At 43.6% G+C, this 22477-nt stretch overlaps 2 protein-coding genes across 2 annotated transcripts in view; both read right to left on the bottom strand.

The window, feature by feature from the left end:
- The window catches only part of LOC310775858 (uncharacterized protein), a 63570-nt gene extending 46146 nt beyond the window's left edge, over window positions 1–17424 (bottom strand). Inside the window, exons 1-7 of the mRNA XM_083635985.1 lie at window positions 15634–17424; window positions 15360–15533; window positions 15053–15226; window positions 14731–14904; window positions 14409–14582; window positions 8908–9030; window positions 3333–3364 (exon numbers count right to left, since the gene is read on the bottom strand). Coding sequence (XP_083492111.1) covers window positions 3333–3364; window positions 8908–9030; window positions 14409–14582; window positions 14731–14904; window positions 15053–15226; window positions 15360–15533; window positions 15634–17309 — 2527 coding nt within the window. The 5' untranslated portion in view covers window positions 17310–17424. The remainder of the gene's footprint in view (window positions 1–3332; window positions 3365–8907; window positions 9031–14408; window positions 14583–14730; window positions 14905–15052; window positions 15227–15359; window positions 15534–15633) is intronic.
- A 156-nt stretch (window positions 17425–17580) lies between these two features.
- LOC310775859 (sialoadhesin-like) overlaps window positions 17581–22477 on the bottom strand; it is a gene marked incomplete at its 3' end in the record, with an annotated part of 108198 nt that continues 103301 nt past the window's right edge. Inside the window, exon 5 of the mRNA XM_083635986.1 lies at window positions 17581–17590. Coding sequence (XP_083492112.1) covers window positions 17581–17590 — 10 coding nt within the window. The remainder of the gene's footprint in view (window positions 17591–22477) is intronic.

Genomic DNA, 22477 nt, shown 5'->3' on the forward strand with positions numbered 1-22477 from the left:
TGGTTCAGATCAAACTGGAAAGTCCGAAAGTCCGGACCAAACGAGGTAGGTGTGAAAGCGCCCTAAGAAGAACACAATTGCTCGAGTGACATCACTGATGACATCACAACTGCCTGATGTAGTCACCTGTAAGTCAGCAGTTGACCTGGGCGAATCCATCTTTTGTTTTTTGTTGTTTTTTGTTTACAATTTTAGTTACAGTACATGAAGATGCCCACAGCCCTATGTTCCCACCAGTGTTGGGTAGTAAGGTGTTACTTAGTAACTGTAATCAGATTACAGTAACGTGTTACTTAGTTACTGTAATCAGATTACAGTTACACATTACACTTTTGCAAATCCATGAGCGTATGTGAGCATCATTCACACCTGCAGGAGTTAACTATGCTCCTATTGTTCTTTTTCTGGCTCTCTTCCTACCTCGATAACCATTGTGTTTACATGCATGTTGTAATTAAGCGGTTTTGCTGTAATTTCGCTGTGCTGTTTCTGTCTCTGCTTGTCTCATTCTCATTATTTTCAAGTTCAAAATTGTGAACTATGAAGGCGAACTAGTTCATTTTCATCTGCGTGAGCTGAACTTTGAGCTAGCTCTTGTGAAGTGTGAACTTGCACAACACTGCAGATAACATTTAGCTACGCTTTCCGTTACTCTAACCAGGGGTGCCAGACTCATATTAGGTAGTGGGCCGGATTTGTTCAAATAAGACCTCATGGGGGCCAGATTATGTTTAGGCTGTTTGTGTCACAACTCCACCTGTGACTCTGCCTATGACGCCACCAGTGGGAGGCTCCACAGGCTCCACACACCTGGCCAGCATCAGTGTGCAATCACCACCAATCAGCACGGCCCTACAAGTACTGCCTCGGCCTGTCAGTCCATGCTGGAACATTGCCATTCACGGTTTGTACTCAGCCAGTTGAGCATCGCTACGAGTTCTAATCTTCTTTTACACTTTGACGAGAAACCTTTTTGCCTACCTGTTTTGCCTGCCTGCCTGATCCATCTTTCCTCTGTGTTTCCAGGATCCTCTGCCTGCTTGCCTGTTCCCCCACTGAGCACACGGAGTGCCCCCGCCTTGATCCATTAATAAACACTGTTCACTTTTTGACACTTACCTGGTTGTCTGTCTGCTTCTGGGTTTTTCCGGCTCCAAGCCTGACAGTTTGACTGGTCAAAACGTGAATATTTATTATTTGAAATAGCTGAGTGCCATAAGTGGCACAGAAAGCATGTTTCCTGTTCATATATGTATTAATAATAATTAGGCTACATATTGTGGTTGATGATGAGAGAATGATAAATTGCATGTTGGCACATGAAAACCCCACAAAATTACAAAGTAGATAAGTAGAAAAGTAGTGTAAGAGAGAAGTTTAGCCTATTGTAACAAATAGGCTACTAGCCTGTCATATGTGCTACAGAAGGCATTTCCTACAACTATTCCCAATAATAATTACATACGTATTGTTAATTAATTATCTGTCCAGAATAGCTGGTTCAGATACCGTGGTTAGCTGTCCTGTGATCAGTAGGTTTCAATAGGTTCAATTCTGGGGACTGGATTGGGCTTTGGACAATCCTGGCGTGTTCCGTCTCCAAATCGAGTGGGATTCAGTGTGTTGTGGCGCTCCCCTCCGGAAGAGCCTTCGTGTTGCCGAGCGGAGAGTGCAGCACGTCGGCCTGGAATCTCCGAAGTGCGACCCCTGACAACCAAGCTCTCAGATGCGCGCGCCATTATCGCTGCTGTAACGATACGATATCCCTGGAATGCGCATTTTAACGAGCCAGTTACATTTCTTTGCATTCTTAGAGATTATACTTTTTGTTTTTTGTTCATGTTTCTAACAATTGGCCAAGTTAGTAGTTAGTTTATGGGATAGGAATTCTGGCAGATGACAGGCACTATAGGCGCCATTTTCGACTTCATTTGGAAGAGAAGATTATCCAGAAATGAAGATTTGATTGACAGCTGCATTTCGTGATATGATTGGTTGAAATGGGGTAGAAATATGATAGTACAAGGTGACGTCAGCAAACTGTACATTACTGTTATCAATGAAATCTTGAAAAACGAACTTTTGATGTGAAAAAGTGTGAAAAACTAAAGAAATTAGATTGTTGTGATTTGTTTTGCAGTTGACTAATAGGGGAGCAGTTAGGCTAATGGGGGAGCAGTTGCCATAAGCATCAAAGATGACTTCCATGGGTTTACATTGAGTTTAGTCGGAAAGCCCAAGTCGTTTCATGGGTCGCTCAAGGGTACCATGTTAGTAGCAAGCGACGCACAAGGGACGGGACAAAGCGTCAATATGCTACGTGCTTAGAGTGAGAACGTGTTGCGACAGGTGTCTCACGAAAAGTGTTGGAGGAGACTGAGGCTCAAAGGACGTATCACCGAGACATCTGCACAAGCTGTCACACACACACACACACACACACACACACACACACACACACACACACACACACACACACTTGAGCTACAGTAGCTAATTTGACATAGTAAATTAACTGACACAAGACCTCTCTATTGCTGTTTTATTGCCAGTTACATCAGCACTAAAGGTTTAAATATACTTATGTGTCCGTCTTGACTTGGAGCCTTGCCGGCAGCAGCTAGTCCTGTATACTCATATACAGCTTGACGAGGGGTCGCAGGGGAGTCCGCAACAAAAAAAATAGTAAATTGTTTCACTGGGATTTCAGTGACTACAAGTTAGCCCAAGGAAAGAATGTAGTGCATATACTTATTAATAGCTTTCATTCTCTCCTATTATCTCTACATCTACTGTACATTAAATTATACTCGCGCTGTTCACGTCATTTGCGTCAAGTCACATTTTTGAGGAGTTGTTGTTGTTTTACTGCCAATAAGTTACGCCGCAGAACAGAGGAAGAGGAATGATCATCACCTGTAGCCAGTTGCTACAGAGGCCTTTTTCCCCTTCAACCCAAAACATCTCGGGGTCCACATGAAACTGTTTCTGTAAGGTACTGTCCTATGAATAGAAGTGATGAGTTGAGGTGGGGGCCCGGGATGGCGGCTGAGGCAAGAGAATGAAGATCTGCATGTGTGTGTGTGTGTGTGTGTGTGTGTGTGTGTGTGTGTGTGTGTGTGTGTGTGTGTGTGTGTGTGTGTGTGTGTGGAGGTGAGGTGGCGATGGCATGCAGGTTGGTTAGCTGGGACAGTGGATGTTGAGAGAGTGGAGTATGGATGTTTGATGGGCTTGGGGAAATTTTGGAAAATGAGGACATTTAGTCAAATAAATCTAAACAGAATGTAACTATGGGATTTTATTTGGAAGAACTACAAAAAATACACACTTACATTCCTTCAGCCTCTCTCCACCATGGTCCACCCTGGAGGAATACACAAAGTCAGACCAGCAGATTATCTTTGATAATGGAAACATGGACATTTAAAGGAACACTAAGCAGCATTTTTACACACACACACACACACACACACACACACACACACACACACACACACACACACACACACACACACACACACACACACACACACACACACACACACACACACACAGACACACAGACACACACAGACACAGACACACACACACACACACACACACACACACACACGCACGCACGCGCACACACACACACACACACACACACACACACACACACACACACACACACACAAACACAAACACACAAGGGCTGCTCAATTAACGGTATTAATCATTTGGAGGGGGGAAAACAATCGATCATAATATATTATTGAATGCAGCCTGTAGAATAATAATAAACGTAGATTATGCATTTATATGAGAAAAGACTCAAGACCGACCCCATGCGTTCCCTCCTGGCCTCCCTCTTGCTGAACTCCATGACTTTTTTTCTGCTGTCTACTTTTCGATGTTCATTTTGTAGGATTTAACACCGGCTGTCAGGTCAAGTCACTGTTGCACTCTGACTCTTCATCATAGAAAGTAACACAACATGATTTAACACCAGCTGTCAGGTCAAGTCACTGTTGCACTCTGACTCTTCATCATAGAAAGTAACACAACATGATTTAACACCGGCTGTAAGGTCAAGTCACTGTTGCACTCTGACTCTTCATCATAGAAAGTAACACAACATGATTTAACACCGGCTGTAAGGTAGGGTGACCAGACGTCCCCGATTTTCGGGGACAGTCCCCGACTTCAGTGCTCTGTCTCCGGCTGGAGCTGTCCCCGAAAATGTCCCAGATTTTGGCCACAAAGTCAAATAATAATACTGGCAAGAAACTCGATAACAGAGCATTTGCGGCACCACAAAAGCCTGTCGTTGTGCACGTTGTGCAAAGTGCTGCCTGTGTGTGACAGAGTAGATCACAGAGTAGATGTTCTCCCTCTGCCCGTGCCGTGGTTTTCCCAGGACCCAGCCGCCCGCAACTGAAGCCCCAGAGTGGGGGAACGAGATGCGGCGTCTGCTTGCTGCTTTTGCTACCGTCCTTGTGCCCCATTCAGCGGGTTATCCATCCCAGTTGTTTTGAATAATTAAAAGTACAGTAAAACTACCTGGTAAGTAAGTGCAGTAACTAACTCAAAACGTTTTTTGCAGAAAAGTCAGTAACGTTTGTATGTACACCAAACTCCATTGAAAAAAATGTCAATTTCTAACATGATTGGCGATGGATCATTGTTATCTAGTCATTAGCCTACTGTTCCCTAAATTGGCCTTCAGCCATCAGAACTTTGATAACCCCTGGTTTAAATTAACACAATTATGGTCATATTTATCTCTAGATTACAATTTTAATCATTAAAATTGCCTTTTAGTATTGATGGAAAGGGTTTTCCTGTGCCTCGCTCAACCTAGTTAAAACTGCCCACTCCAATCAGAAGGTGTGACATATGTTAATACCTTTCCAGCATGTCCAATTATTCCAGATATATGAAAAACCAATACAACAAGCAATTCTGATATTTAGAACATTATTTTATATAGAGAATATTGCATATTAGTAGGTACAAAGCAGGTCAAGTGATATATTACCCAGAGATCTCCGTGGTGGATTTTCAGTGGTCCTTCCTAACAGCAAATATGTAGCAGGTCAAAAAAGACCCTTGAAAACCGACCAATTCTAATATTTTGCGTGGGCTTTTAAAGTGCATTTCCTTGGGGGCGTTCTCTTCTGGTGTGGGCTGGTCTCTCCCCGAAGGTTCCTCCTCCATCTAGTGACACCTTTCACTGCTGGGCTGGTATTGGTAGTTAGGCAATCTCTCCTTCTGTCACTCCTACTTGGCAGGCGTGTTTTCCCCTCCTCCTCTTGGTCCGCATCATGTGACCTGGCTCTTCCACTGGAGGTCACAGCACTAGCCCTCACTTGAAATAGTCATCTATAAACTTCCCTGTCTACCAAAGCAACTGTCAATATATTTACTTTAAATTCCTATTTTCAACTCCTATAATTTGGTCAGCTAATTTAGCTATTTACCTATTAGAAATCCTATAGCACTTTATCTATGGTTTACTCTTAGACTAGATTAAACTAATCTACATCCTGGATAAGATCAAATTCAACTAAAGTCGTCATTGGCACTCAATGAGTTAATCGTCAATATGTGATTTGATCGCAAATCGCAGCAGCCCTAACACATGCACGCACGCACGTGCACACACACACACACACACACACACACACACACACACACACAGGCACGCACGCACACACACACAAGAGTATAGACTCAGTGGGCAGTGGTGGCCTAAAGGTTAGAAAAGTGAGTTTATGATTGGAGGCTCGTTGGTTCAATCCGGAGGCCGGCAGGATAAATCTGGGTGGGGGAAGTGAAAAAGCAGTGCTTGCCCCTCCCTCGTTACCACCACTGAGGTGCCCTTGAGCAAGGCCCTTAACCTCAACCGCTCCAGTGGAGCTGATCAGTGGTGAGCAGATCAGACTGGTCAGCTTCCAGGTGTGACTGTGTGTGAATGTGAACAGGGTGCATTGCGCATACCTCCGCCAACCTCTCTAAGTTTTGTGGTGTTATGTGAATCCATGTGGAAGTGAGGGGCCATTTTGTGATTGGCCACGCCCCCTTTTGTCCAGTGAGCATTGGAAGTTAATCAGTTCTAAGTTGGCCTATGACTTACTTTTCTATACACAGTTTTGTGCAAATCCATTCATAACTTTTTGAGATAGCCAGTGATAGATTTCTCTCCCCAATCTATGGTATTTTGATCAAACATTTCTCCATAGGCCCAGTTTGGACTCAACAGGAGGCAGATACTTCAGCATGGCGGCCCTGCATGCTGATATGAAAATATGCAATTACAGAGATGATCTTGTCATTTGTTAATTCAAATATATCTTTGATTCCTGAAGTACACTTGTAGGTCATCGGGTGAGCTGCTGAGGAACCTTTAAACTTAAAGATAAACGTCTCTCCTTCCTGCCAGGAGATATGGTGGCCGTAGGGATTAACCATTAGAAGGTTTAGTGCTGTTTATGGCCGGTCTGGGAAAACATTACACAGGATCTTCTTGGCCGACTGGTTAGTGGACGAGGTGGCCGAGTGGATAAAGCTGCACAAGGACGGTCATTTAGGATAGGGTCGGGGCAGAGGTCACAGAGATCGGCCATATAAGGACAGCACTGTGTATTTTGATGCTTTTACTATGTGTTGATTTTTCCTCCAGAAGAGAGGACAGGCTCAAAGGACAAGAGCAGAGCAGAGAAGAGGGCCACGGGTTCAAATAGGCTTTTTTGAGTCTCAGGGAAAATAGAGGTTCAATAGAATGTGAAATGGTAATAAAGAGATGATTGGATATCCTATGAAATAAAGTTAAAGAGCATACATTGGATGCGCTGATTTTTCCACAGAGAAGAGAAGATATGCTCAAGTACACAGCACCAATGAGAGGAGTCTGATGTCTGATGTTGTGTGTTGATCAACTTCAATTTGTCCCACTTGATACACAAGGAGAGTGCTATCATATTTAGATAAATAATAGCCTATTGTTATTACTGCAACTATAGAATGGAAAATAAATGTATAGTCAAATTAGTTGATAACTGGTAATTGATAAGAGTTTTCTCATCCGGTTTAAACAGGGTGAGTTTTTCTCTGTTTTGATTGAAGAATACGCTCTCACTCTGGTTACATCCTTAGGGTGGTTACAGACCGAGAGACAGTAAGTCTGAACTGTAAGATGTTTAAATCCAGTTCAGACTGGGATTAACCCATGATTTAGCTGAATTTGATCCTATCCAGAATATAGTTTAGTTTATCAAGTCTAACAATAACCTTACATAATGTTCTAAACTAGGACTTTAATAGGTAAATAGCTAAATTAGCTGACCCAAATTATAAGAATCAAAATAGGAATTTAAAGTAAATATATTAACAGTTGCTTTGGTAGATAGGAAATAAAATAAGTGACCAGTATTCAGTGAAGGTTAGTACTGTGACCTCGATGCGGACCAAGAGGAGGAGGAGGAGAAAAACACGCCTGCCAAATAGGAGTGACAGAAGGGAGAGATCATATGACCAACCAATGACAGCCCAAGCAGTGAAGGATGTCCCCAGATGGAGGAGGAAACCTGCGGGGAGAGACCAGCCCACAAGAAAATGCAGTTTAAAAGTCCACGCAAAATATTAGAATGGGTCGGTTTTCAGGGGTCTTCTTTTGACCTGCTTCATATCAGCTGTGAGGGAAAGATCTCTGCAAATCCACCTCTGAGATCTCTGAATGGGGTAATATAACTTGACCTGTCTTTGTACTTTATGCAAAATTCTCTATATAAAATAATGTTCTAAATATCAGAATTGCTTGTTGTATTGATTTTTCATATATCTGGAATAATTGGACACTGGAAAGGTATTAACATATGTCACACCTTCTGATTGGAGTGGGCTGTTTTTAATTAGGTTGAACGAGGTACAGAGAAACCCTTTCCATCACCAGCGAACGGGCAGACAGACAGACAGAGAGAGAGAGACAGACAGACAGACAGAGAGACATACAGACAGACAGAGAGACAGGCAGACAGACAGACAGACAAAGAGACAGAGAGAGACAGACAGACAGAGAGCGAGACAGACAGATAGACAGAGAGAGAGACAGACAGACAGACACACAGAGAGACAGACAGAGACAGACAGACAGACAGACAGACAGACAGGCAAACAGAGAGAGAGACAGACAGAGAGACGGACGGACGGACGGACAGACAGACAGACAGGCAGACCGACAGGCAGTCAGGCAGACAGAGAGACAGACAGACAGGCAGACAGACAGAGAGACAGGCAGACAGACAGACAGCCATTAGACAGACAAACAGGCAGACAGACAGACAGATGGGCAGGCAGTCAGACAGAGAGACAGACAGACAGACAGAGAGACAGGCAGGCAGACAGACAGACAGACATGCAGACAGAGAGACAGGCAGACAGACAGCCATGAGACAGACAGGCAGACATACAGACAGACAGAGAGACAGAGAGACAGACAGGCAGACGGGCAGACAGACGGGTGAAAACATGACCTCTATCCAATCCCATCACTTATGAGCCAATAGAGGTGAGTGGTGGTCTATTTATCTGCACAGACTCTGCCCTCTGCCTGCATTTTCATTATGTTCTTATAGTTTTGGTCTCTATAAGACTGTTCTGGGCTGCTGCCTTTGGACAGTAGACCTCCATGGGCAGGGGGGTGTCACCTGACATGCTAGCATGTGGAGCAGCAGGAGAGGGGCCAACTTTGGATGCTGTGTTTACTAACAGCAATTGACAAATCCTACATAGTCTGCCTTTAATAACCTTTAATATGGATTTCCATATCCTCCATTAACCACTGAACAGTATTCCTTGTCTTCTCAGTGTGACAGAGAATGTGTGTGTGTGACTCTCAGCCTTCTAGCAGACATTGGCTCTCCATACCTGAGAGAGTGCAGTCCTGGATGATTGTCGCTCAGGTCCAGCTCTTTCAGATGGGAGGGGTTGGAGCTCAGAGCTGAGGCCAGAGAAGCATAGCCTTCCTCTGTCAGCAGACAGCCTGACAGCCTGCACACACACGCGCACACGCACACACACACACACACACACACAGACACACACACACGCACGCACGCACGCACGCACGCACACACACACGCACACACACACACACACACACACACACACACACACACACACACACACACACACACACACACACACACACACATCAAGCCACATGTCAGATTTGATTAGTAACCTACTGTTATAGAATAGAAATTGACAGCCAAAAGGTAAACAGTGAACCACTTGAAGAAAACCACTTGTGATCAAAACGATGGAGCCAGGAGTCAGAAGTCGTCTTAAATGAAGTATAGATCTTGGCCAAGAGATGCACTCTTGCATATTCACGAATGGATACACAGGCTTACATACAATAAACGTAAAAGTCAAAGATACTTATAGGACACACATCAGATTACATCTGTCTTGACGCACATTTGAAGGCTACTCTCTGGCCCTGTAGAGGGAACAGTGTACAAGGTACAGGTTATCTGAATATGAATCTGTCTGTGTATGCACAATAACTATGTGTAACTTAAATGAAAATGAAAATGTATATGAATATATTAATAAGTAGTGATTGTCCAAATAAAGGCTAATGTGATTTAAATTTTTCCCTATCACCTACTGTGAAAATAGTTCTGATAATCCTGTCAAATTCTAGCAAAACTAAAGTACAAACAGTTCAATTACAGACAAATTATTTAGTGAACAATGATTTATTTACATGGGAACAATAATTTAATTACATGTGAACAATGATTATGCAATTTACAAAGTCTTTGGCTTCCTGAAAGTCTTTGGGCTCTATCTTCCCGGTATTTATGCGTTAGCGCCCGTTTTGCGCTGGAATAGCGCTGCGCAAAGCCCTAATTGTGGGCGTCGGCCCGCTCTGCTTCACGTCATCTCGGCGCACATCTCCGTATAGGCGTGTTTAAGCTAAACATCTTTCTCAGCTGTGATCATGCCTGCCCCCTTAACTCATTCATGGCCAGTTTAGGACTGCCAATATTTAGCACAGGCCAAAGATTTTCATAATTGTTGGTCCTTTGGATCTTTCAAGACCCACAGTAAATTATCTATTAGCACCAGAGTGATTTGCAATACCTCAAAATGAAGATGTACGTCTCTGGGTTCACCAGGAAAAAAAAGTGAGCTTTTAGCATGTTCTGTACTCTACTTATATCCATTTATATACACCCTGTTTTCACCCAAAAGGTCTCTCTGAGATGACAAACAGGAGAAAAGGCAATTTCTGTAAAATACACATTCTCAAGCAGAACTCGCTCTCAATTCTTTTTTTTTTAACTGTATTGACATCAGACATGTAAATACTATTCGTTATGACACAAATGAAAAAATATATATATATATATATATATATACATGAAGTGCTTTTTTTTTTACATTCAACAATACTGCAGTGTGAGTGAGTGTGCAGACAGACACACAGACAGACAGACAGACAGACAGACACACCGACAGACAGACAGACAGACAGACAGACACACACACACACACACACACACACACACACGATCCCCCTTCGTTGCGTGATTTCTAACCCCACATAGGATAAGCAATAACCACGCCCTGTGGCGCCGGGATTGGCCAGGAGCAACACTGGAGGGCACGCAGCCCAGCGATTTCATGAACCAACTGAATACCTCTTGAGAACAGACAGCGGGCTGCTGTGACTGCCTTCTGCCCGCTGCTGCCTAGCTGTGTTTATTTTGTTTTGTTCTGGTCCACCCGTCCTCGTCCATGTCTCCCTGCTATTTGATCGTTCCCGTTTTCCCCTCGGCTATTCAACACGTCCTCACCGCCCTCGATCATTTCCTCATTCCTCCGATGATCAAACGCATCTCTGGATTACTTTCTCCCGTTTTCTCCGCCTGGCACACAGGAAAGCGACCAGCTCCTGCAGCGCGCCGAGCGGCGTTTCAATGGCGTTTCTCCTGTCTGCACATAGTGCACAAGGAAGCGTTTATCCGTTTTCTGCTTTTCCTCTTGCTCAATTTCAAAACAACAGCTGCGGTATGTGTTTGTTCAAGTGTTGTCTTAGATGCTAGGGACCTGATACTATGTCACAGGCTGAGGAAGTGTTTGAACTACGCCCTGCAGTAATAAAAACAAAAACACGTCAAACACGTCATTGGCGGGGAGGGCTATTTCTGATAACACGTCAAAGACGTCTTTGGCGGTGAATGAGTTAAAAGCACAGTGTCAGCAGCTGTGCACAGTGCTATCATCATGGCGACAACACAGGCACAGAGATTCAGAGAAGACGAGATGGAGGTGCTCATGCACGAGGTGATCTATCCTTCACTACTATCAATTCTGAATCACTATAGAATGACCCTTTCACTCACCCATTCATTAATCCATCCATCCATTCATTAATCCATCCATGCATAATCCATCCAGGTCGAGGTCAATAGCAGGGTCCTCTTTGGCGAGGGGATCTACCCCGCCGGGAGGGCCGAGGCTTGGCGGCGCGTTGCTGCCAGCGTGAGCTCTGCGTCTGGGATCGATCGGACCCAGAAAACGACCTGAAAACGCCGGCGGAGGAGGCTGCTGCAAAAACTATTCCCAGCGGGAGTGTGACTGGATTTGGAGGCCCCCAGGTGGGCGGCGTGGCAGGTAATGATTCATATTCCCTTGGTCAGCGGTGTGTGTAAAATAATGTTTGTTGGGACACACGTGCTTTACGCATGGAGTTCACCAATGATAGATCGCCATAGGCTAGCGGGACACTACCCATAGCCTATCAATAAATTTGTTTATGGTTGTAGCCTACACCTGTTTGTTGGACACTAGGCTACTTTGCGCACGGATGTCACATGGCATCAAGCACACCATTTGCGGAATTGAGAACAGCAGATGTTGTAATCAGTGAAAACAGTCACATAGAACAACCTTCATTCAGAGTTGCTTGCTAAGTTGTTCAGCACCCTGGACAGCTCCGCAGCGGAGCGGAGCCTCCGCTGCCACACAGGTGGGATGAGCACGAAGACAAATTTATTTAGTTGAGCTTTCATCCTTACAAAATCACGCATCAATGAGTTTGCTCGCTCGCTCGCTCACACACACACACACACACACACACACACACACACACACACACACACACACACACACACACACACATATATATATATATGTATATATATATATATATATATATATATATATGTATATATATATATATATATATATATATATATATATATATATATATATATATATATATGGGCTCTAGGTGTCTCTGAGGTGCATACAAGAGTATATGGCATATGTGGGTTCAGAGTAGCCTACATAATGTCAGAGAAGCATTGGTAGATTGTATTGTGTATTGTATGTGTATTGGTGGTTTGAATGTTCTTTCTTTCTTTCTTTCTTTCTTTCTTTCTTTCTTTGTTTATTTATTTATGTATGTATTTATGTATTTATGTATTTATTTATTTCGCATATTATTTATTCTATTGTATTCTCCCCTCGTCCTGGTTAAAGGAGTTTGGTAGTTTGTGGGTTATGTCCCAAAGCGTGTGCTTAGGCCTACTCTGTAATTAGACGTTTCGTTCATAGGCTAACATACACATGGACAAATATTAGTTTATTTAATTATAGGGTAGGGATGTGTGAGATTTTAATTCTAGCCTATTTCAATAGCCTATATCAGAATTGTCCACAACTTTCTCACAAGCAATCTACTGTTAGCCTACCTCACACACCACAGACCTGTATGGTCAGGAATTATAGCCTAGCCTATAACATGACAAACAAATTCTCATTTTTAAATCAAGATGTGTTTTTTCTGCAATGTAGGCTATAGTTGAAAATCAATGTGGCATTCCGAGGAGAGAAGAGTGTCTGCGCTCAGGCATACGCCATGGTGTAGTGGGGTTGTTTGCGCTAAGACCAGCTATTTGCTGGCGTTAAAATTGAGAGCACCCACGGCCCCTTTTTCTATCACATTGCGCTGGAACGCCTATTTTGGAACGGGCAACTCCCAAACCTCTCTTTGCGCTCGCCACATACTGACGGTATCTTCCCCACAGCGCTAAATGACACTTGCGCAAGATACATGATAGGCTAGAGGCCCATCGACATGCCTGGGCCACGCCTACACCTGTGTCATCACAGCGCAAAACTGGATGGTGGAAGCAGACGATATAGACGGTGGGAAGATAGCAATAAGATGCAAAGGCAGCGCAAACAATAGCGCCGTACAACGATAGGGCCCTTTGACTTCCTGATAGCAGTGAAGATGGCGGCGTATGACAGCGCTCAATAAAACGGAGGCACGGAGAAATCCTGTTCGTTAACTTTTGATTTGTGCCAAGACAAGTCCGTCTCTTTGTAAAGCTGCTTAGCTATTTAGTGTGTGCGTGAGCCATTTTTTATTTTGTTTAGAGCGGGGAACTCTCCGAATACAGAGCCCCAAACTCTCTAGTCCGCTAAAAGACTGGACTCATAGCCAAAGCTAGGCTAACTGTACCCTAGTGGCCTGGCTAACAGTAGCCATTTCTTTAATTCTCCTAAAACGACCAAACAAGATATCGTCAGAAGGGGACTTCACTACAAATCCGACCGGGGACTGCGGTGTCTACAACGGAGGGTTCGTCTTTAACCCAGGATCTGTGGTGGACTTGCCGCTCTACCAGACAACATCAAGCGGGGCCCATCGCTGAAGCTAAGGCAGCTAGCAGGCTTCTGTAAGGAATTTCACAGTCTTTTCTTGCTGCATGAGACCTATCAAATATCCCCCAGAGCTCGGTAAGCCAGGAACACTCTTTCAAGAGCCTGCCGAACCGAGAACCCTCTTTCCCAGTGCTGGCTGTTCCAGTCTAGCACACAAGCTACTGACTGAAGCTGAGCTGCACCTCAGGTGAATCTGGTGTTGAACAATGTGGCTGTTGAGCAGGTGGTGGAGGCAAAACTTCTTGGTGTCATTTTAGACTGTAAACTGTCGTGGACAAAGCATATAGCCCCCTATCTTCCCACTGGCCTTAGGTGCTAATACTGGCGTTAAACGCAAAAAAACATGCCTTGCGCCTGCCTCGGGAGGGTAGCAACATGTGGACTCTCCAGTCCAGCATCAAGCAGCTTCAGTCCTGCATCTTGTAAGTCGTTGTTACTCAGGTCCAGCTCTCTCAGACTAGAGGACTGGGAGGTGAGAACTGATGACAACCCCTTACAGCATTTTTCTGTGAGTTTGTTTTGATTCAACCTGTTGTAAACGATATAAATTATTTACTTGTTCACATTGACAAATGTAGAATAATTATGACTACAAAGGAGAAGATCCATCAGAAAACAGCATACCATCTTATAGTTACAACAAATTGTTACACAAAAGCATCATAACCTGATCTTACCTGAGAGTCCCTAGTCTACAGTGTGGACTCTCCAGTCCAGCAGAGAGCAGCTTCAGTCCTGAATCTTGGAGGTTGTTGTTACTCAGGTCCAGCTCTCTCAGACTAGAGGACTGGGAGCTGAGAACTGATGACAGCTCTTTACAGCATTTTTCTGTGAGTTTGTTTTGATTCAACCTGATGTAAACAATATAAATTAGTTACTTGTTCACATTGACAAATGTAGAATAAGTATGACTACAAAGGAGAAGATCCATCATAAAACAGCATACCATCTTATAGTTACAACACATTGTTACACAAAAGCATCATAGCCTGATCTTACCTGAGAGTCTCCAGTCTACAGTGTGGACTCTCCAGTCCAGCAGAGAGCAGCTTCAGTCCTGCATCTTGTAAGTCGTTGTTACTCAGGTCCAGCTCTCTCAGACTAGAGGACTGGGAGATGAGAACTGACGACAACCCCTTACAGCATTTTTCTGTGAGTTTGTTTTGATTCAACCTGTTGTAAACGATATAAATGATTTACTTGTTCACATTGACAAATTTAGAATAATTATGACTACAAAGAAGAAGATCCATCATAAAACAGCATACCATCTTATAGTTACAACAAATTGTTACACAAAAGCATCATAACATGATCTTACCTGAGAGTCCCGAGTCTACAGTGTGGACTCTCCAGTCCAGCAGAGAGCAGCTTCAGTCCTGAATCTTGGAGGTTGTTGTTACTCAGGTCCAGCTCTATCAGACTAGAGGACTGGAAGCTGAGAACTGATGACAACTCCTTACAGCATTTCTCTGTGAGCTTGTTTTGAGTCAACCTGACAAAACAGACATTTTTACTTGTTCACCTTGTTTGACAACTGCTGAAAACCTGAGTACAAAAAAAACATTTATCAGAAATAGCAGACAATGTTATAGATACAACATATTGTTAACCAGAAGTATCATAACCTGAGAGTCTCCAGTTTACAGTGTGGACTCGCCAGTCCAGCAGAGAGCAGTGTCACTCCTGAATCTTGAAAGTCGTTGTTACTCAGGTCCAGCTCTGTCAGACTAGAGAACTGGGAGCTGAGAATTGAGGCCAGAGCTTCACAGCTTCTGCTTGACAGCTGACAGTCATTCAGCCTGGAGCAAAATTAGTGGTTTAGAAGTTTGAAAATCTACACTTTTCTGTATGAATATTATATATAATATATTGAATATATCTAGTTAACCATGCACGTACAGAGACTTATTGGAGGCTTTGACCACTGGCAGCAGCCTCAGAAGAGCTTGCTCTGAAGGAGAGTATTTCTTTAGGTCAAACACGTCCAGTTCTTCTTCTGATGTCAGTAACATGAAGCCCAGAGCCGACCACAGAGTAGGGGAGATTTTGTCTCGCAGGTCCTTTTGGATTTCCTCCACTACAGAACGATCATTCAGCTCATTCAGACAGTAGAACAGATTGATGCTTGTCTTTGAAGATGGATTCTTTCTGATCTTCTTCTTGATGTACTGGACTGTTTCCTGATTAGTCTGTGAGCTACTTCTATGTTTCAGCAGACCTTGTAGGAGAGTCTGATTGGTCTCTAGTGAAAGACCCAGGAGGAAGCGGAGGAGCAAGTCCAGATGTCCATTTGGACTGTGTGAAGCCTTGTCCACAGCACTCTGGTAGAAGAGAGTTTCGGGTTTATTTTCTAACGTGTGCTCATCTAACATGGCTCCTGGCTGTTCTGTTTTTTTCTTGGTTATTGGTTTTGCTTTCTTCAAAAGGGAGAATGTCCATTTACCCATACACCCTTCGCTGGACATTGATTCAGGATAGTCACCAGTGTGGGAGGTTGACTGATGTTCTGACTGGTTTTCTGACAGCAGATTGACAGATTTGTCTGTGGAGGTTGATTGTGGTTCTGACAGCAGATTGACACCAGAGTCGATGAAAGAGACGATGACATAAACAGCAGCCAGAAACTCCTGAATGCTCAGATGGACAAAGCAGAAGACCTTTTCCTGGTACAGCCCACACTCCTCTTTAAAGATTTGTGTGAACACTCCTGAGTACACGGAAGCTGCTGTGATATCAATGCCACACTCTTTCAGGTCGGCTTCATAGAAGATCAGGTTGCCTTTCTCCAGCTGCTCAAAAGCCAGTTTTCCCAGACAGAGAACCATCTCCCTGTTCTCTGTATTCCAGTGTGGATCTGTCTCAGCTCTCCCATGGTACTTGACATTCTGCTGTTTGGACTGAACCACCAGGAAGTGGATGTACATCTCAGTTAGGGTCTTAGGCAGGTCATCGCTCTCACTGGTTTTCAACACATGCTCCAGAACATTAGCAGTGATCCAGCAGAAGAGTGGGATGTGGCACATGATGAGGAGGCTCCGTGACTCCTTGAGGTGGGAGATAATTCTTGTGGCCTGCTGCTCATCTCTGAATCTCTTCCTGAAGTACTCCTCTTTCTGTGGGTCAGTGAAGCCTCTCACCTCTGTCACCACATCAACACACTCCTGAGGAATCTGATTGGCTGCTGCAGGGCGTGTAGTTATCCAGCAGCGAGCAGCAGAAAGCAGTTTCCCCTTGATGAGGTTTGTCAGCAGTACATCCACTGAGGTCGACTCTGTGATATCAGTCACAATCTCGTTGTTCTTGAAGTCCAGAGGAAGTCGACACTCATCCAGACCATCAAAGATGAACATAACCTGGAATTTGTCAAACCTGCAGATTCCTGCTTCTTTGGTCTCAGGAAAAAAGTGATGAATAAGTTCCACCAAGCTGAACTTTTTCCCTTTCAGCAGATTCAGCTCTCGGAAAGTGAATGGGAATGTGAACTGTATATCCTGGTTGGCTTTGTCTTCAGCCCAGTCCAGAGTGAACTTCCGTGTTAAGACTGTTTTACCAATGCCAGCCACTCCCTGTGTCATCAATGTTCTGGTTGGTTTGTCTCTTCCAGGCAAGGGTTTAAAGATGTCTTCACATTTGATTGTTGTTTCTGATCTCACTGGTTTCCTGGATGCTGCTTCAATCTGTCTGACCTCATGTTCATCATTGACCTCTCCACTCCCTCCCTCTGTGAGGTAATGCTCTGTGTACATCTGATTCAGAAGTGTTGGGTTTCCTGCTTTAGCAATCCCCTCAAACAAAAACTGAAACTTCTCCTTCAGACTGGTTTTGAGTTCACATTGGCAGATGGCATCAAGAGTTTCTGAAAGAACAAAGAAAAAAAACATCAATGAGCAGATGTTTGGTAAACATGATAAATGTGTAAATGTCTTTGTAAATGTGTATCTCCATTCCTTCACATCTCTTTAGCTCATCCTTTAGGTCCTGATTGTGTGCAGCTCAGTGTGAAAGACAACTGCTGTGGTGCTGTTTTGTTTCCCAGTGTGCACCACTGTGTTCAGCATATTGCACTCACATTAATAAATTAATAATTTTACCAGATGATCCAGATGATTTTACTCTTTGAAATTTCAATCTTGAAATGAATAAATCTTGTTTGGTAAATGTTTAGATTTTCAGCAGAGTTTGGACATTATGATGGCTTATTTTATTTTAATAGCCACTATACGCCATAAAGTTCCAACACAGGTAGGCTACTTGCAGTTTGTTGATCTTGTGTTCTCTTGTTGGCTTAGATTATTTGGTTTATTCCAAACAAATAATGACTCAAATACATTCAGAAAAGTAAAATAGGTCTTTACAAGACAAATTAGATCAAAATGAGCAAAACTCAAATACAATGTTCTTCCCTCTCTCGAATAATTTGTTTTCTTGTTTCATTATATGTTCTTTCTTTGTGTTCTTTCTTTGTTGCAGTTGAGAACTGTGGTTTGACAGCATCTTCCAGCTACAGCTTGCCCACCTGATTCAAATGAATTAGATGGGGCCCCAAATGATTTGCTTCTAATGTATATTCTTTTGCTAATCTTTCACCTATAGGTGGCATCATCGTCTTCAAAACAAAAATCAAACTGGCTGTAACAGACATAAATCACCCATTCTCCACCATCTTTGCCCTCTCCCAATCTACTGTATACTATAATTCCGGTAGCGTCTGTCTCTCTGTCCGTCTCTCTGTCCTTCGCGTATCTCGAGAACCGTTAGTCCGATCGACTTCAAACCCTCAGCCTTCTTTGTAAGGTCCCCCTCAGTGCGCTGAGGGGGACCTTACGGAGTGCAGTGCCCTGTTTTCGTGCAATTCAAAATAGCCCCACCTACTGGCAACAAAAACGGCAGTTTATCTCTAGAACCGTTCATCCGATCAACTTCAAATTTGGGGAGTGCGCTTAGGGGGACCCAACAGAGTGCAGGGAGCTGAATTCCGTGCAATTTGGCATAGCGCCCGCGTCACCTACTGGCAACACAAAAAGTGGTTTATGTCAAGAACCATTCGTCCGATCGACTTCAAATTTGGGGAGTGCGCTTAGAGGGACCCAACGGAGTGCAGGGAGCTGAATTCCATGCAATTTGGCATAGCGCCACCTACTGGCAACACAAAAAGCAGTTTATCTTGAGAACCGTTTATCCGATTGACTTCAAACTTTGGGGAGTGTGCTGCTAGGAACTCAACCTAGTCCAGTGCTGAATTTCTTGCAATTTGACATGGCGCCACGTACTGGCAACACAAAAAGCAGTTTATCTCGAGAAACATTTGTCCCGATTGACTTCAAACTTGGGGAATGCGCTGCTCGGACCCCGATGGATTGTGGTCCCGCATTTCATGCAATTTGGACGTATGCATAGTCATAGTGCCACGTACTGGCAACACAAAAAGCGGTTTATCTCGAGAACCATTCATCCGATCGACTTCAGACTCCAAACTTGGCGGGTGCGTTGCTGGGAACCCGAGAAATTGCAGTGGTAAACTTTCTACAATGAAACCAATAAGATCACAGCTATCACGTATCTCCAGGACCGTCTGTCCAATCGACTTCTGTATGTCTGTCCTTCACGTATCTCGAGAACCATTTGTAGGAGCCATGTTTGGTGTTGGCATATCATATTATTGTGTTTAGATATCTTGCACTATTATTTTTTGGACACTTGGTGGTGGTCACGGAATCACAGAGTTGTATAATATAGGCACAGGTAACAGGAGATGATTAGGCACAGGTGAGGTGGAGCTCACACAGTTCTCACCAGACAGACAGACAAGGCACAGACCGTAGACAAGAACAGCATTGGAAACCCACTGGAAACCAACTGGTATGCTCATCTCTACAATAAACCACCCAACTAAAAAACATATCACTGTCTGGAAAATCAGTTTATTTTATTGGGTCTGCGTAAGATCACTCCAACCAACCTACCTGTGTATTATGGCTGGTGGAATGGACATGTACAAAAACTCAAAATGGCCGTAACACCATTTGTTGGATCGACTTCAAACTTGGGGAGTGCGCTTAGGGTGACCTCACAAAGTGCAGGGTGTGGGGGGTAGCGCTCACGGGGTGGTGAATGAGGGGAACGGGCACTGCACTAGTGATGTTAAAGCTATTAAAGCCTCTTACTTCTCTGCAGCTCCTCAGCCAGCTCCTCCTGCTTCATTCTCCTCAGGAAGAGCAGTGTGATGTTTAGAAAAGCCTCTGTGCTGCTCCTCCTCTGCTCTTCCTCCTCACCATCCACCACCTCCTCATCCTCCCTCTGACTCTCAGAGCATTCTCGGTACTCTGCCCTCAGGACCCTCTGGAACCTTCTCAGCTCCTCCTTCACAAAGGTGACGATGTTCTTCTCAAGAAGCTGCAACAAAATAATATACATATTAAACCTTCATCCTAAAATCTGCACACAAAATAAAAACACAAAATCAAATACATCTTAGAGAGAGTGAAAGCCTGCACTGATCTAAAGAGTGCAGCATGGAGATTCAACGTGATCTCACAAATAATTGTAAAATAGAAATGTTGACCCACAGCGCAAGACATTCTAGTTTCAGAATAATGGCTCTAATGTTGTTGCATGTGAATGTCACTTCCTGCCTCAGTCCACAGCTACTTCCTGCCTACCGTGACAACCGAGCGAGTTGTGAGAGACCTCTAGTGGTCACCTCTAGCGGCCAAACAACCATTACTTTTGAAAAAATTTAAAGGCATTTTTGTGAACCTACAATGTCTTTGGGCTGTGGACTCACGTTACTATGTCACAATTCTTTGTTAGACTGGGTTAGGACATTATAATGATTGATTATAATTCTTTCTTTCTTCCTTCCTTCCTTTCTTATTCCTAGTACTTATTAGGATGTTGCTTATTATTATTGTAGTACTGGAGGTGTACTGTTAGGGGAGCTGTAGGGAAAGTACTGACATCATATTTGGGTAAAGGTTTCTCTTGCTCATCCTAAGATACAATGGAAGATGAGAGAGCCGACGCAGCTGATCTTGATGATAGTGATTGAGAACGCCAACAGTCAAACTGCATGGATCAAAAGCAGTCTGATAGCTGAAGTGAAGCTACAGTTTCTTGAGGACAGCTGGTCATGTGTGGACGCACAGACCTGTTGGACTGATGATTAAGACTGTTTGGTAACTAACGTAACGATAGCGTCCGCTATGTTAGTTACCAAACTAACGTAGCAAATGCTATGGGAGTGGCAAGCAATGCCACGTGGCATGATAGACTTTGATGCACCTTCAGGAACCAACAATATGATATCTGACCATCTACATGCAACACTAGCATGATTAGAAATTCTGGATTTCCTAAGCATCCTTGAATGAAGACCAGCACAAGTGACACCACGGAGCTGGGTATCGCCAAGCCAACCATGCCCCGGTTCAGAGCCATGCCACGACGGATAGCGGGGAAGATCAAGAAGAAGATAAAGTACAGAATTAATGGACTGTAATATTTACCCTGCCTAAACAGAGATAACTTGCAAATACATAAGTGAATAAGTTTCACTCTCATGTCAGTACACTAGGGATAGAGATTTCGGGCTCTATTCTCCCCCTGGAACTTAGGCGCTAAACTGGCCTTAAACGCGAAAAAACATGCTTTACGCCTGCCTACCGCTGACTCAGGAAGATAGCGTCATGTTTTTGTGCCCCGAAATGTCCTTTACGCTGAAGAGGCGTGGCGCAGTGCCAGAATAGGCCATAATGGGCGTTTTGGCCTTAAATACCAGCCTAAAGCGATCTTCCCAATGGGCGTTAATTTTATGGTTAACGCTTTTCAAAACCAGGTCTTATTCAGTGTGCCGATGCACCCACGACACTTTGTGTGCCTCCCTCCCCTACCAAACACCACACAGAGACACACATTTACATCTCTCCCAGCATGCATTGAGGCTTAATACATTTTGACAAGAAAAAGCAACCAAATAAGCCTAAGTAGGCTAAGTGGTAGATATAAATAATATGTATGTGAACACAACATGCAATTCTAGAACATTTCAACATTGGACAAAATAAAACATAAAAATCAAAACACAATCCTATGTGAAACATGCATTGAATCCAGGTCGTATATATATCCGTCGCAAATACGTGTTATAGTCGAGTTTGACAACCGTAACACGGTTGTACTGTGATGTCCGCTCCAACAAGACTTAGCTTACTTGACACGTACTTTTTCAATAAAAACACATTTATGCCATGACTTTACATAATGTAGGCTATATTTATGTGCATCATTTAGCCTGCAGCTGTGATGTGCAGGAGCAGCAGGTAGCCTACAAGTTATAAAACTTAATAGCTTAATAGCTACCTTCCAAATCTTCTTCTCTTCCTCCTGCACTAGGCACTTCACCACTTAAGTGTAGCACTTAAGAGAGAGTGGAGTAGCCTTTCGTATTGTATTTATGTATTGTTATCATGTAACCTGATGAATGTAAGGTGTAGTATTTTCTTTTAGCACTGACATGCTGCATGTACATCCTGTCTGTGTTTTGCTGTAATTTGATGTCTGTAATGTTGTGGTATCTCTTGCGATGACACGTTACATGTATATCAGTTTGTGCGTTGAATGAATGTAATGAATGATTGTTTGATATTTATTGGGGACTACGGATGTAAACTTGCATTAGCTAACTCCGGCATATTTACATGTTTTCGTATATAGAGGCTTCTATATTTCTGAACATGTCCATTAA

Source organism: Poromitra crassiceps, assembly GCF_964638095.1.
Source record: "Poromitra crassiceps genome assembly, chromosome: 4".
In the NCBI taxonomy this organism is placed as follows: Eukaryota; Metazoa; Chordata; class Actinopteri; order Beryciformes; family Melamphaidae; genus Poromitra; species Poromitra crassiceps.